General features: G+C 40.2%; 2 protein-coding genes across 3 annotated transcripts in view; one reads left to right on the top strand and one right to left on the bottom strand.

The window, feature by feature from the left end:
* Positions 1-3,481, top strand: part of LOC310685219 (putative ATP-dependent RNA helicase DDX60) — a 44,902-nt gene extending 41,421 nt beyond the window's left edge. For both annotated transcript variants that reach the window (XM_083457001.1, XM_083457000.1), the window contains exon 38: positions 1,418-3,481. In XM_083457001.1, coding sequence (XP_083313127.1) covers positions 1,418-1,517 — 100 coding nt within the window. In that variant the 3' untranslated portion in view covers positions 1,518-3,481. The remainder of the gene's footprint in view (positions 1-1,417) is intronic.
* ANXA10 (annexin A10) overlaps positions 3,077-16,741 on the bottom strand; it is a 27,950-nt gene continuing 14,285 nt past the window's right edge. The window contains exons 5-12 of the mRNA XM_083457540.1: positions 16,280-16,370; positions 14,359-14,438; positions 13,397-13,450; positions 13,220-13,313; positions 12,116-12,211; positions 11,251-11,309; positions 6,989-7,111; positions 3,077-5,052 (exon numbers count right to left, since the gene is read on the bottom strand). Of these exons, the coding sequence (XP_083313666.1) occupies positions 4,984-5,052; positions 6,989-7,111; positions 11,251-11,309; positions 12,116-12,211; positions 13,220-13,313; positions 13,397-13,450; positions 14,359-14,438; positions 16,280-16,370 (666 nt within the window). The 3' untranslated portion in view covers positions 3,077-4,983. The remainder of the gene's footprint in view (positions 5,053-6,988; positions 7,112-11,250; positions 11,310-12,115; positions 12,212-13,219; positions 13,314-13,396; positions 13,451-14,358; positions 14,439-16,279; positions 16,371-16,741) is intronic.

Below are 16,741 nucleotides of genomic sequence, written 5' to 3'. Positions count from 1 at the left end.
CTGCTTGTTGCAGCAGCCCTGGCTACAAGTGCCGCAGGTGAATGGTGCCTCTGCGGCTGGCCAGGGGCTGCTTCCCAGGCCCCTATAGGCAGTGGGAGGAGGCACTTCTCTTTGGGGGCAGGGGAGGCAGCTGCTGCTTCCCAGAGGACTCCCAAGGAGAGGGAAGAGGCTGAGGGAACACTCCACAAGCGAGAGTGTTTGAAAAGGGGTGAGGGGTTTCCAGCTCTGCAGGTAAGGGGTGAGATAACTGGGCTCCTGAGCCCCACAAGAGTGCCACAGAAAGAATGTAGTTGGTCAAGGGAGCCGTGGACCCAAAAAGGTTGAAAACCTCTTGAGGTATGCAATGAAGTATTGCTTGTTTACTCTTGTTCTTTAGAACAATTTAACAGAGGTCTGTAGACTGGTGCCTATCATACCTGGGTTGGCACCAGAAGAGGGGGCAGGGGCCAAACAAGGCACTTCCCTCCCCTTCCCCCCCCCCTTGCTGGACTGCTGACATTAACATATACAGTGGTACCTCAGGTTACATACGGTTAAGGTTACAGACTCTGCTAACCCAGAAATAGTACCTTGGGTTAAGAACTTTGCTTCAGGATGAGAACAGTAATCGTCCTCTGGCGGTGCAGCAGCAGCAGGAGGCCCCATTAACTAAAGTGGTGCTTCAGGTTAAAAACAGTTTCAGGTTAAGAACGGACCTCCGGAACGAATTAAGTACTTAACCTGAGGTATCACTGCACTGTTATATATCTTTCTGAGATCTTAACACATGTACCCCATCCCCAAATTTACCTGCGTGATGCCTCCACTGTTACCATGGGTGTAGAGATTAGTCTGGGTGACTCAAACATTTCATAGTCCAACCAGTTTTCACATAGTAAATGAACACCAGTGGGTGTTGTCACCTCCATTTCCATCTTTACATCTAAGGTGTGAATGTTGTTCATGGGGATTTGCTAGCAGTGATGAATCCAAATGACAAAAACTTTCAATATTTGACCTGGGTGGCTTGGCAGCCACTCCTCTTCTGTATCATCCTTAACATGGTTTGAACGCTTTGAACATGGCTTGGACATCAAGAGTGAGATCTCAGAGGCAACAAAAACAAAAGTATTTTTTGTTTTAGATAGATGCTTAATTCAGGTAAACCATAAAGAAACACAAGACTCGTCCAATCATGTAGCAGGACCAAGAAGCACCATGGGAGGAATCAAGGAAGGCCAGAACTGATAGCTGAATGGTGCACGAATACTTTTCAAAATATTGCGCCTAGCAGGGGGGTGGATGGTTTTGTGTGGGCTCTACTTCAGGCACAGAAATATTACAAAATACAACAAAGCAGTTTTCAGGGTTGAAGGTGTATAACACCCCCCCCCCTCCTCACAAAAACATTTAATTTACTTCTGCTTCTCTTTTCCAGTGTCTCTTTGCGTGAACTTTGCGACAAAGAGGATGATAACGTCGTGTGCGCCTTTGAACAATTAAGTCAGAACTACTGGTCGAAACTGGATGTGGTGTGAATGGAATAACGCCAGCACCAAAAATATGGTGCTTTGTAAGAAGGGATAACAGTTCACAGTTGTATCAAATAGACACCAGTGATTGGTTGAATGGATATGTAGTATCTGTTTGATTAGGGGTGCTGCCTTAATGCGAATATTTAATTTTAAAGATTTTAGAAGGATCTGGTATGGAAGAGGGAGCAGCAACAAAATGTGGCTGCGGGGAGTACTCCTGTTCAGGGCCCCAGCCAGCCATGCCTTCTTCATGGGCACTACACACCTTTCTCCCTTGTCTTCTGTCTCTCCCTCACACCTCTCTTCAAGTATCTTCTGTGGTCTACAGCCTCTTAGCAAGTTCAGCCTTTATTAGGGTGTTTTGTCCCACCCCCTCCGGGTTGCCTTTCAGTTTGCCCATAATATATAGGACCATTTTAGAGTTTTTGTTAGAGTACTCAGCTAGTGTAAATTGAAGGGGACAGCTTTTTTATTTAACAGAAGGCACCGGGCAGCTTGTACTGTGGACAGGGCCATCTTCTGACCCCTCTCAAAAGTTCTAACCCACCAGTAGAGTTTCTCTCCTTGTTCTATGCTTCTTCAGAGGTTACTGTAAAATGCCTTTTTTGGGAGTGGTGAGCTTCTCCATCTGTTCTACAAATGCTTTTCTACTATGTTCAAATAGCTGGGGGGAAATGTCAAATAAGTCAGCATGCCTAACTATCTGTTTAAATGACAACACAGGGAAGGGTAATTGAAGACACACCTCTTTACCATGGCTTTTAACAGCTGATATATAGATTAGATATATAGATATAGATATAGATGATATAGATATATATTTGGGACACATTATATGTTTTTAACTTTGTGTTGTAATTATTGTAACCTACTCTGACACCTTATGGTGAAAGGAAGCTAGCTAGCTAGCTAGCTAAATAAATAAATAAAGCTTTTTTTTGTTCTTGGGGTTTTGTTTTTGCCTGTTTGTATAGAATTAAGGATTTTAAATCCTAACAAGTAAGTAAACAGCCAACCAACAAAGTAAACTCCCTTTGTTGAGTTTCCCCAACCCTCCTGATCTGGAATTCAGGAAGGATATGGAAAACTCCCCAAATTATACAATGTGTGGTACAATTCTGGGAGATATAAGCAGGATCATGGCTTTGTTGAAGCATGAATTTATGGAGCTTATTAAGAATAAATACTGCCAATATATAGTGAACAGATGAAAAAAGATTTTGCCGCCCTAATATTAACAAGTCTGGTTTATCTTTGTGTGCGTGAGAAGCAAAACAAGAATTGTCTAGCAATGACATGTTGTGATTCTTAGGCTGCAATCCTTTGCACATATTCTCATTGAACACAGTGGGACTTCTGAATAAACAGGTATAGGTGTGTCCTGCCATGCTGTTGTTGATAATGGAATGAGTTTGGAGTTAGTCTAAATGGTGTTGGCGGCTCTCTTTTCCAATCATGTGATTCTGAACGCTGTGAGATTGATTATTGCAGAAAAGGGGACTGTCATAGTGGTCAGACCAACTTGCTTGCTAAATCAATAGCCTCACCTGCTCTGTTAAGTATCTGCTTTGTACTATCAATTCTTTATTGATTAAAAAATGTGCATGTCTATACAAACATTATGTACTATTCCTTAACAGGTAAAAAAAAGAAAAGAAAATTATATAAAATAGAAAATTTATAAAGAAAAAAATTTAAAGAAGTAACAAAGATAGGAAACAAAGAAATCAAATTTTTAAAAAAGAGAGAGAAAGTTATTTACATAGTAAAAGTACTCATCAGCACAATCCTTCCTATCCTTCTCATTATACTGTTTGATATAATATTCTATTTTACACAGGTTTACATTGTATAATATTATTTCTTTCTGCTTTGTATACATTAATTTGATCTTTTTCTTTACAAATATCACTCAATTTCTGCTAATATGGAGTTATTTGTACAATAAAGTTTACATAATTCTTAAATATTATCCATTCTCTAGTTGTTTTTTTGTTTCTATATTCCTCTAACTGATCCCATCAGTTTTGCTAATTGTAGTATTCTAACATGAGTATCTGCCAATCTGTAATCTCTGGGAGCGTTTCATTCTTCCAGTTCCTTGCTGTAAGGGTTCTAGCTGCTGTAATACCATACATAAACAATGTTCTTATATCTTTTTAAATTTCTGGTGGTAGTATACAAAGTAGGAAAATCTTTGGATTTGTTTTTTTAAGGTGATTTTAAACAGTTTCTTAAACTCGTTTTAAATATCATTCCAGTATTTGCCAATGGCTACATATGTCCCCTAGGGGACGCAGGTGGCGCTGTCGGTTAAACCACAGAGCCTAGGACTTGCCGATCATAAGGTCGGCGGTTCGAATCCCCGCGACAGGGTGAGCTCCTGTTGCTCGGTCCCTGCTCCTGCCAACCTAGCAGTTCAAAAGCACATAAAAGTGCAAGTAGATAAATAGGTATCGCTCCAGCGGGAAGGTAAAAGGCATTTCCGTGCGCTGCTCTGGTTCGCCAGAAGCAGCTTAGTCATGCTGGCCACATGACCCAGAAGCTGTATGCCGGCTCCCTCGGCCAATAAAGCAAGATGAGTGCCGCAACCCCAGAGTCGGTCACGACTGGACCTAATGGTCAGGGGTCCCTTTACCTTTACACATGTCCCCCACATATGATAGTATGACCCCCTCCTCTTTTTTGCATCTCCAACAGGTTGATGTTTTCCCTTTATACATTTTAGCAAGCTTTTGGGGAGTAAGATGTCATCTATATACCATTTTCATGGTGTTTTCCCTGAGATTATAGCATGCTGTCAATTTAATGTCTATTGCCCATAATCTCTCCTGTTGCTCCATAAGTATCTGCTTTGTAATGTAAATTAGGGCAATGGGGTGCACAGAAACAAATGGCTGTAGAGTGTAGACCCTCCTGGAAGTTAAGCAGAAAGAGAACAAAGGACAGTCTGTCTTGGGATTGGGGCAAAAAAAAGATGCCTGACTTGTTCCCTATACTTGATCCAGAGCCATGTCATTGAAGAGCCTCCCTAAAAAATGAATGTGGGAGAGCAGGATTTGTGGGAGTATTAATGCTTGAGCCTCGAGTAACCTTCATTCCAAAGCAACCAAACCCAAGTTATATGCTGCAATCCCTGAGATTTCTCATGGCTTGGAGACTGGGACGTACTTAACAGTATGAAACACATTTGGATGGAAAGGAATCACATGGATTTTATTAGAGTCTACTTTGAAGTAAGTTTGTAAAATGCAATATATTAATAGCAAAGTATTCATTCTTTTAAAAAAGCTGGTATGTGAAAATCTATATTTGTTCAAAACAAATTTAGAAAAGAATAGGCATTGAACTGATCACACTGGGAAGTATATTAGTACACAGAGAAATAATGAGGACAGCTTGAATCTCTTATTATTTGAAAGCATTTCCATCCCTAAACTTTTTCGTTTTTAACATAGTTTTCTTCCTTCTAATAATCTTCAGCATCACCTGCACAGATGGCAAGTAAAGCACTCTCATAATGTCCAGAGGAAAAATGCTGCAAGATAAATAAATATTCATTAAAGATGACACATTTTTTTTTTAAAAAAAATCAGCAACAGCAACCCTGTTGCTTTCTGCAAGAACTTAATCACTTTTTAAAGGGCAGAGCTGCTGATAGGAGTTTCTGAACTTGGCATATGTAGGGCAGATATAACCAGGAGGAATGGAGTTTGAGGATACACTTCATACACTTGCAGGACAGAGAAGCAAAAGACAGAGGTTATCTTCAGTTGCTGCTGTGCCTGTTCTTTCCCAGTGAAACTCCTGTTTGGCCTAGCAGTGTCATATGCAGGTTGAGGAAGTGCAGTAGCAACACGGGAGGGTGTTTCCAGACTGGTTATTTGGGGTTTGGATTCAATCTCATACCCACAAATTCATGCTTTGCAATTGTAGTTCATTGGCAGGTCTTATGCAACAAACCTGCTTCCTCAAAAGATTGGACTTTTGTGATATGGAAATTGATGGGGATATACTTCAGAAATTGGGGGACAACACTTTCTTTGACAAACAACAACAAACAAGTCAGACTCAGAGCTCATCAAATAGCCAACAAACTTAATAAACAGGTCACTTGGAAGTGCCTTGAGTGTGCATGATTCCATCTTGCCGCCAGTCTTACGGTATTTCATCCCTGCCTCCTGCCTCCATTGTTTTCACTTGGCCATCCAGAAGGATAGACCAACCATTGTTGTTATTTGTAGTTGGTTCATATTTGGGCCCTAGAATGAAGGCCAGGTTATGAATTCGCCTCCTCCACCTAATACAACAAACACCACCATTTGAAGGCAGACCCACAAAAAAACCCCACAACATTCTAGGACAGGTTCTTAGCCCATCCTGGTACATTGTACTTGCTCTGTCTGTCTGAAAAGTGGCATGGGTAGATGAATAAACACTATGCGTAATTGGAACTTCATTGTTTTTGCCAGGGATCATTATCATTTAACTACTTCTTGTCTCTGTCATAGTTTCTGTGCCAAAAGGCTTTGCTATGCATATGGTTCATACTTGCAATTCAGTGGGTTTTTGGGGGACTGATTGCAAAGTTTGGGGCCATAGTCTCTGATCTACTTTGAGGGAATCTTCTGTATACTCCTCAACTAACTTGAGATCTTGAATAAGATAACTAATTGAACATACTGGATTAGGTCAAAAAATTGCTACTTGTTGCATTCTAAAGGTGGAATCTCTAATATCACTTGGGGTGTCTAGCAGTGTGTTCTTGGATTTCTCCTGGTGTAAAATTGGTTGCACTGAGTAAAATAAAATATATTAAACTATATTTTGAAGAAACTATATTTTGATGAAATATAGTTTAATATCACAAATAAGGAGTACAGTGGTACCTTGGGTTACGCTTCATGTTACATATGTTTCAGGTTATAGACTCCGCTAACCCAGAAATATTACCTTGGGTTAAGTACTTTGCTTCAGAATGAGAACAGAAATCGGGCGGCTGCGGCACAGCGGCAGAAGGAGGCGCCATTAGCTAAAGTGGTGCTTCAGGTTAAGAACAGTTTCAGGTTAAGAACAGACCTCCAGAACGAATTAAGTACTTAACCCGAGGTACCACTGTACACTGTGTTGTGCTTTGGAGTAACAGCATTGCTTTCAATGTTTTTGGTGTTTTATTTATGGAAATGACACCAACTGCATTAAGTTAAGCAGACAGTGAGCCTGTTTTGGCTTCCAAGAAGATCAGGGCAAGTATGACATACAGTAAGAACAAGGGCAGTACCACTGGACATGCAGAAATTGTAAGCATGGTGCAAATAGTTAAGAGGAACAGGATTTAATCTGTTAAGAAACAAGAAGTTGGTTGGTCCATTCAGAAGCAATTACTTTCTGCGTTCTTGATATCTGAGGATACGCATGGATGCTGTTTTTTATTTTAATGTCTAAATTATTACAGTCAACCCAAACATACTTACTTTGATATCATGGAACAGTGATTTTCCATATCTCTCTTTATAACGTTGTCTTATGTTCAGCAGGTCTATTTCACTTCTGGCAACCAGTATCCGTATAACTGTTTTGTTATGGAATCCTAACTCCTGAAAGGGGACAGGAGACATTTGACTGTTTTAGATGTCTGTTTTTTTATATAGCATTGAAACAGGTTAACTTTTTGTCTCAGATGATAAATTAGGATGAATGGTCATGGAATACAGCTGTAAGAAATACTGAGAGTAATAAATTTTTACTGTACAGACTGTGCTGCACTCTGCATAAAAGGTAAAGGTAAAGGGACCCCTGACCATTAGGTCCAGTTGTGGCTGACTCTGGGGTTGTGGCGCTCATCTCGCTTTATTGGCCAAGGGAGCCGGCACACAGCTTCCGGGTCATGTGGCCAGCAGGACTAAGCCACTTCTGGCAAACCAGAGCAGCACACAGAAACATACTAAGGGGTTAAAGAAAAGGAGAATTATGAATATCTCTCTCTCTCTCTCTCTCTCTCTCTCCTCAGTACAAACTTATGTATGTCTACTCGGTAAATCCCACAGAGTTCAATGGATTTTATTTCCAAGTAAGTGTATATAGAATTACAGGCTAAGTTGCATTTATTTATTTATTTTGCTTTGGGACAATGAGACTTTCAAGAAAATGTGGGTTTATAATAGTAGTAAATCCCTGAGTAACTGCTGAATGATTTTTGTTGATACTTCAGTAATTGCCTATTTGTTTAGTTAGTACAACCAACAACTTAAATCAGTACCCAGATACTTGACCAGAAAAACATGAGGCTTATGGAACAATGGTGACATCTAGAGGACACAGTATTCTGAACTGCACTTAGCTGGCCAGTATGTCTTTCCCATATGGCAAGATAAATTTGCCAGTTATCTATGAAGGGGCTTTTTCCCCCAAGAGGAAGCAGTGATAAGGGAACAAAATAACTATTTGCAGGTTTGATTTTTATGATAAAGAGCTTAGAAAAATGTTGCACACTGTTAATTTTTTACAGGGAAACCTTTGTAATATACTAACGTATGCACAGTTATATTGTGTCAGATACCTCTGAAATTGCAATTGGCTAGTGTATATGCATTTGCAAGTTCTTTTTAATATGGTCCAAAATGACATTTATTTGCTGCACCATTGGGCATATGAACACAGAATATCTGTACTAATGTGACTATTGGATACCAGTACATGAATTGTAGGTACATTTATGAACTGAGAAAATCCTTCAAAATCTGTGTCACGGGTCCTCTCCTGCCCTTCAAGGACTATGCCTGAAAAATACTTTATAGGCTCCAGTTGTCTCCTCATTACTCCACATTCTAATTCATGGGCTAAGCACTTTAAACAATGCTAAAGTAGAGATCTGAGAAGTCTCTCAAGCATGGGAGTGTATGAGTCAGACTTACTCTGCAATTTACTTTAATTGGGATACAGCTGTAACTTCTCACCATTGTACTTTTCCTGCCCATCCTTTGCAGGGTGTGTGCAAATGTTAACAGCTCACTTGAAGATCTAACTGGAGCAGTAAACCGGAGAAGAGGAGAACAGCAACTTTGAATTTGGAAATATATGCAAATTGCTGCCTTGTTGGCATTTTAAAATGCCTTTCGGCATCTGTGGCCCATAGATCTCAGGAAGGCGCAAGGAATCTGGCCATGAAGTGTACCTAGTTTTTTTCTGAGCAAGTCACTGTCTCTTATTATAACCTATTACAAAGGGTATTTGTGAGGATACACGTGTGTGCGGTCTATTGTAATCCACCTTGAGCATTTATTTAGGGAATTTGTTTAGGGAAGTTTTTAATGTTTAATGCTGTATCATGTTTTAAATATTCAATTGGGAGCCACCCAGAGTGTGTGGGGTATGTATGTATGAATAAATAAATAAATAAATAAAATAATAATTGAAAAAATATAGAGGCCTCACTGTTAACATACAAAGTGGTGTAAATGTCCTCCTCCCATGATACTGTGTGAGTGGATGAAACAGTTCATTTTCCCCACCTGTGTGTTCTATTTTTTCAAGCAATTTTCTTCCATCCCATACTGGAAGTGAGTGAGTCAGGGAGAAAATTGCTCATACATTAGATGACAGTGAGTTCAAGTAAGGGAAGGAACAAGGTTTACCTTCCTTCACCCACACACTTCTTTTCGTGGTAAAAACACCAAAACAAACCTTGCTTTATACGTGAACACAAAGGACTTGCAGCTGCCCCATGGACTGACTTTGTCTTTGTCCCCAAGCTGTCCTCTGGGAGAAAGAGGGACAAACGATACTTTGTGGTCAGTCCTTCTCCCAAAAGGTTCTTGTGCAAATTCCTCAATAATTACTTGAGGAAGCAATGCTTATTCTCAGGAAATTAAATTGAATAGATGTTTAAAAATAAAACAGGTAAGTGGGAAAGGCTCCACCCTGCTCCTTGAAATCTCAAGAAGCAACTCTTCCCAGCCCCACTGATCAACTCTCAAAAGAAAGGGAAAGTTCCTCGGGATGTCTATTCAGAAATTAAATTGGACACTGTTTGGAAGTAAGAGCTTTTTGAAATGATGGGCTGACTTTCCTGCAACAAGGCCCAGTCAGGAGTGAAGTGCTAATTGGCCAATGAAATATGCAGTATTTAGGGTTCTTTGGTGTGTATAGGGGCTTATTATCCTGTTGCCATATGCTGGCACTTTAGCTGCTCTGAATGCAAATGAAGTCTATATAGAAAATAGTGCATCTGACAGTGTCCAGGTTATTTTTCAAACCACAGAGCAGACGATTTATTGCATGATGGCACCTCCTCAATTGTTATTTCAGGCTTGTACACCAGAGGGAGTGTCAGTCCACACTGAAGAGCGCCGTTTCAACTGATGGTAAAGATTTGTTTTCAGTTGAAGATGCATACAGAATCACAGAATTGTAGCATTGGAAGGGACCCCAAGGGTCATTGAGTCCAACCCCTGCAATGCGGGAATCACAACTAAAGAATCTTTGACAGGTGGCTATTCAACCTCTGCTTAAAAATCTCTGGTGGAGAGTCCACCAATTTCTCACACTGGCATTTGTCCACTGGGAGGGCAGTTTAGAGTAGAATCTCATTCTTCTAAGCAATTGGCTATGGAAAATTTCTGATGCAGTCAATTTTTGACACCAGCTCTTCCATCCTTACCAATGTTGCCTTGTTTAAATAGCATGGCCCTTAAGGCTCCTTTAGTCATTACTCATGTGAAGGGCTAAAACTCTGCCTTTAGCACTGCCCCTGTTGTCACCTGGCTCCTTCTACATTCTCACCTATTCAGAGGTGAGAATCTGCAGCAGGTTCTTCCAGGCTTCTAAGATGTATAACTAGAGAAGGTTCCCCACTTCACGTGTTTACCTGAGCATATGGAATGCTGGAAAGAACTGCACTTCAATAAGGGTTGGTTAAATGTACGGTCCCATATTCCCAGACATAAAAAGTAAAAAGGTAAAGGACCTCTGGATGGTTAAGTCCAGTCAAAGGTGACTATGGGGTTGTGGTACTCATCTCACTTTCAGGCTGAGGCAGCCGGCATTTGAACACAGACAGCTTTCTGGGTCATGTGGCCAGCATGACTAAACCGCTTCTGCCACAATAGGACACCGTGATGGGTGCTTGAGCATATGGAAATGCTGTTAATCTTCCCGTCCCGGTGGTACCTATTTATCTACTTGCACTGGTGTGCTTTTGAACTGCTACAGTAGGTTGGCAGAAGCTGGGACAGAGTAACGGGAGCTCACCCTGTCTTGCGGATTTGAACTGCTGACCTTCCGATCAGCAAGCCCAAGAGGCTCAGTGGTTTAGACCACAGTGCCATCTGCTCCCAGATGTAACTAACAGGGTTTAAGATTACAATCCTAAGTATTCTTTGGGGAAAGTCATTACTGTTGAAGTGCCATAAATGTTCATAAATGTATGGTGTGGGTGCCATCTATGTCCCACCAAACTTATTTCTGAGTAGAAACATTTAGCATTAGGTTGTAAACCTGGCAGTAATTTGTATCCCGAACCATTTTTGGAAAAGTGTTGTTGGGTTGCATTTGCATTTGTCACTACAAGGTGGATTGTTTGGGATTTGTGATTGACATGATTGTGATTATGAGAAAGCCCTAAAGCTAGGAAGCAGCACTTTAAAACTGAGGATTACAACTCCTTTAGAGGAGAATGGGACCACATACAAACTAAATAATAGCAAAATTGTGTTTCTCAAATTACGCGAATACTCACGTGAATCGCATTGTAAAGTCTATATGCAAAATAGGAAGCTTTGTCTCTGACACACAGAACTGAGGGGGAAATCAGACAACAATGTTACAAACTTCAAAATTGAAACAAATTTGACATTAATAATCATTAGCTATGTCTTGGGTGGTATGAGCCTGTCCATTTCTTTCCACCTTTTGTGGATATGTTTTTCTGACAGTTGGTGGTGAATGGGTTTGAATGGAAGAAACAAACAGAATGAACGCTGATATCTGAAGTGACTTAAAATTCCATAGTTTGTAGTTAGCTCTATGACACTCCAGCATCATGAACAGTGTTGGCCTTAAAATGTTTTGTTTTCCAATCTTCTAGTGGGGCTATCAACATAATTACTCACTAGAAGTTTCAAAGGCTGCAGGCAATTAATTGTCTTTGTGCCATCTATTTCATTAAATATTTTACAGTTCGAAATGGTCTCTTCAGATGTCAACAAGACCAATTCCATAGAAAAGCTGTATTTAAACTGGAGTCTAAAAAGCTTTAACCATTGTCAATAGTTTCACTGAGTGAAGATCTAGACTTCCTGAACATGGTGCAGGAAATCTGTAGCAATAGCAATAAAACACAAGTACAATTATCTGCTCATTCAGAGTGAGCAGCAATTTTCTCCAGGCGAATAGTAGCTGGTAGGTTAGAGAGCTTATTGCAGTGTTATCTTAAATGAACATAGTGCTTTTCCCAGATTGCATTTCATTTTTTTCATTTTTGTATATGTGGTAATGTATTGCATAAATACAAAATGTGTCACTTTAAGAAAGGGATGATATAAAGGATATTAAAACATAAAAGTAATAGCATAGTGTAGTGAAATTTATAAATATTTTGTTACCTATTGCAACCAGTAGTTCCTGAAAGTATCCATCATAACATTGATTAATGGCATCTACTATATCTTGTCCAGAGATATTCTGAAACTCCTGGAAAACTTAAGAAAATATATGGCTGGTGAGGAGTTAGTTTTTTCTCAGTTAATTTTAATAAATGAATTGGAATATTAGGGCTCTAGTTCACCGATAGTTTGAAGATTTTAAAATAAAGATCTAATACAGTATTCAATAATTTGAAAAAATATTGGCCTCTTTGCCAAGGAATGTGCTTTGAAAATCACTACTGCTGAGAAAAGAATAAGAATAGCCTTTATCTGCCCCCATTGCAACAAAACATGTCTCTTCTGTATCAGTCTCTACAGCCACAGCAGGCACTGCGACCTTCCAACAGTTTGACTTCACCCTGAAAGACACACTCCTCCACTGTCTCCCAAGACAGACAGATGCCAACAACTAGGCATGTACGCTGTATGTAGCAACTATAGTAGCCATTGCCACTTGCAACTTATTTGGCCAAGGTGAGAACATCAGTATGATAGATTCTATCCAGTCTATTCTCTGGCTCTTTTACACAATGGTGTTGTTTCAGATATGTTCCTTCTGTACATGGATATCAGTTCGGCACAGCAAAAAAGTGTGTGCGTTGGGCAATGGACCCATTTGGCACTGTGGTCCACCTAGGTCAGCCCACATATCGGAAGATGTGTTTGGGCATGGGGGGGGGGGGAGAAGCTGCTTCATAAGAAAGTAAGAAAAGCTTTGCTGGATCAGGCCAAAGGCCCATCTAGACCACCGGCTTGTTCTCACAATGGCCAACCAGATTCCTTGCAAAGCCTGCAAACAGGACAGGTGCATGACTGGCGTTCAGAGGCAAAGCCCAATTCAACGTTGGAGCTAGAACATAGCCATCATGGCTGGCAGCCTTCGATAGCCTTGTCCTCAGTGAAATATGCATTCATATGTATTAATTGGCCTTCAAATGCAATCCGTTTGAATTAAACCAAGTTAGCTGATTTCTGGGAATACTAGCGTTTGGGCATGTCAAGTGCTGTATGACTCTTTCTGTTACATATTGACATAGTGAAGCCGTGATGAAAAGGAATTACCCATCCACAACTGCTGGTAGCTCTTGTTGCACAGAATCATCTGCAGCATGTTCTTGTGTTCTCCAGTTTTTTGCTGGCAGGCTTCCCATATGACCTAGATCATTAGAAGAACAACCGTGAGCGGGAGGTGATTACATCAAACAACTTTTCAAACTAATTTTGAAAATTGTTGGATACCATAGCATCCTGAGCAGCCATAACAGGATCTGCATATCCTTCTTGTCTCGTTCCCTGGAAATAAATAACTTGAAGTGAGAATTTGTGGTGATTATGGTAGTGTGCTACACCCCTTGCCCTGGAAGCCCATTTATCGCTTTAATTTGACATGGAGCTAGTTGCAGCTACTCAGATGAGGGCACTGCACACAGCTTTCAATATTGAACCATGGATACATGCACTCATATATGCACTCTTACCATCCCCTAAACCTGGTTATTTTAAACACTGTCCACCCTATCTTTCATTTTCATTTTACAGACAACAGCACATCTGATTAATCACCTACCTATGACATGCAAACCATGTTTTAGTGTTACATGAAGCTTTAGTGTTACATCCCCCCCTGCACCCCTCATGCACTCTGATTTCTGCCCCCTACTTAGTACAAGCCATAGTTTCTCATCCAAATTCACAATATCTGGCTAGTGCTTGCCTTTCAAGCCAGAACTGGAATATATATTGAAAGCATAACTTCCATTTTGTGTCTGGAGGTCAAGTGCAAACCACAGTTTACTGATTCAGATGCAATGGCAGACTTTGGCTTACTGTGAATCAAGAAATTACAGAGGGAGTGGGATGGCATCAGTGTGAACTAGACCACAGATACCTTGTGAATATACCATTTGAAATAAGGGGAGTGGTGAGTTCTGCTTCCACAATTAGAAACAAGAGATTTCACGTGGCCAAAGAAGTGTGTATTACAGAGACAGTGTAAACCACCTTGAGGATCATTAGGACTGACAGGCAGGATAGAAATCTTCTAAATAAATAAAAAATAAGTTGTAGATGAAAATTCAGAAAGAATTCTCCCCTATTCGTTCTACAAAAGTTCATTTTAAAAATTCCAATCAACACAGGACAACACAAATATTTTTGCCTTTTTAACCATGCAATTCTTCAAATAATTATGCAAACTATACCTGAGCAAGGTTCATAAGTGTATCCCTAAAGTGTCCAGAGGTCTCAGAATCAATATCTTGAAGAAGGTCACTGTCATATTCTAGGAAGAACACAATAAATGCATTTCAACTACGTATGAGTAAAAGCTGATATTTCACATGTCAAAAGATGTCCAATCAATGCCTTTCAAAAGGCTAAAGAATTCTCTACTGGCTAGACTGTAGCTGTGACACAAGGTGCTTAACACTGAAAAGGTAAATAATTTCACTAGGACAAAGAATTCAAGAATAAAAGCAATCCTCCTGCGAAAAGAGCAGTAATGGCAGCTTCGCTTCGCTGAGAAACAACTTGCACAATTACCCCTTGCCAGGTGCATCTGCAGTGTGTGTGTGTGTGTGCTTGCTCTTGTGTGCACGCACAATTAATTTGTGTGAAATGATGACTAGGCTCTTGTGAGCTGGCTGTGCACTATGGACCATTTCATTGAATCCTTTGGGACACAGAGGTTCTGTTGGAGGGATAGAAGCTTTCTTGGCAAGCAAGTCAATGTGGAAACCCACTGAGCTGCACAACTTGGAGAAAACTAATTTGTCTCTAATATAAGGATATTGGGAACAGGAGATGGACTGGAAGGGTGTGAATAATCTACACCAAGCAGGTAAATAATAATTATCATGATAACTATGCTGCAGAAGAGACCTAGCATAGTAAGCAAAGTACGTTCTCAAACAGCAACTGCAAAAATAGTCCCTAAAATGACACTGTGTGAAGCATAATATCTTCATTTATTAATGGGAAATACTGGTTCTCTACATGCTACACCCTGATTAGGAGGCATTCTACAAAGTAAACATAGGAACTCAAAGATACAAAAATATATTCATATAATGTATATGAATTAATTATAACCAAATTTTATGCAATTTTTAAAATTGTTTTTTGTTCCAATGTGGAATAGTATTGAGATCCTCCTCTAATGACATAATAATGCCACCTTTTTACTTAACAAATGATTCGTGGTCTGGTCCTTTCCCACATCTTCAATGAGGGAAATTAGTAGGATAACAAAAAGCTCCTTGTGGCCACAGAATAATCGTGTTGTTTTAGTTATGCTTAGTATTAAACATGGAGTTGAAGAAAAGTTTGGATTTGATATCCCCACATTATCACTACCCGAAGGAGTCTCAAAGCAGCTAACATTCTCCTTTCCCTTCCTCCCCACAACAAACACTCTGTGAGGTGAGTGGGGCTGAGAGACTTCAAAGAAGTGTGACTAGCCCAAGGTCACCCAGCAGCTGCATGTGGAGGAGCCAGGATGCGAACCTAGTTCACCAGATTACGAATCTACCGCTCTTAACCACTGCACCACACTGGCTCACGATCATGCCCAATGGTTATCAGAACCCTCATTTTACTGCATATAAATTTTCAGAGAAAGAAAGTAGAGCTGTGCATTTTATTTCTAAAACACATCTTAATTAAGGGATGGAGGAAGACAGGTGTTGCTATTGCACTTTGTTGCCTACGCAAGCCACCCCCTCTCCAAACACCTATTTTTTTAAAGCAAGGAACAACTGGTTGGTTTGGAAAATAGAGGCATATTTAAAGGTTACATGTGCTGCAGGGTGACCGCTTAATCCTATGGTGTTTGCTTGGATGTAAGAACAACTGTATTCACTGAGGCTTACTCCCAAGTAAGTATATATAGGATTGCAGCCTCAAAGTAGTTTAAGAATAATAATGACTGTAGTTTTTCTGGTGTGTGTGTATGTGTGGAATCCTGTCAGCACCTCTTCAAAGTACAATTCCCAGGATTCTGCTGGGAAACCAATGACAAAAGTAGCAGGAAGCATGTGGGCTTGTAATACAATTAGGCATTTAGCCTCTTCTAGATTGCAGCTGCAACTGTACATTTTTGCAGGAAACAATGGGGATTATTACGCATTAGGTAGGCCTCCTTCATCTGGAAGATCTCTCCATTTGATCTCGAGGCTAATATGTCAATGAGGCAATTCTCCTCTGTGCCAGCCCCCTATGTCAAAGCAGAAAAAAACATTGCTAGTATAAACAGTGGTTACAAATCCATTTATTTAGAATAAATACAGCATGCCATGTTTTTCCTCAAGTTCTTGTTTTCCTGAGAAGCAGTGATTTGAAAAATCTCATTGCTTTTTAGCAGTGCATTGGTCACTGCCTAAGCCTGTGACATTTTGAATTTAAGCATTGCCATTCCTTCGATAAAAAAGGTGGAAAATGAGATAAGCTGCACTAATATTAGTGATATTTCAGCTCCAAATGAAGTGTGCCAGTATTATGGTGTCCTTATGAAACAGTCAAAAAAGGTATCTGGAACCTGCAGCCCATGGCTCCAATCCAGACTTCCAGGTCTCTGAATCTGGTCCA

This window comes from Podarcis tiliguerta (genome assembly GCF_965153285.1).
Source record: "Podarcis tiliguerta genome assembly, chromosome: 9".
Classification (NCBI taxonomy): domain Eukaryota; kingdom Metazoa; phylum Chordata; class Lepidosauria; order Squamata; family Lacertidae; genus Podarcis; species Podarcis tiliguerta.
The sequence above is the reverse complement of the archived record's forward strand: the minus strand, read 5'-3'. Positions and strand labels throughout refer to the sequence as shown.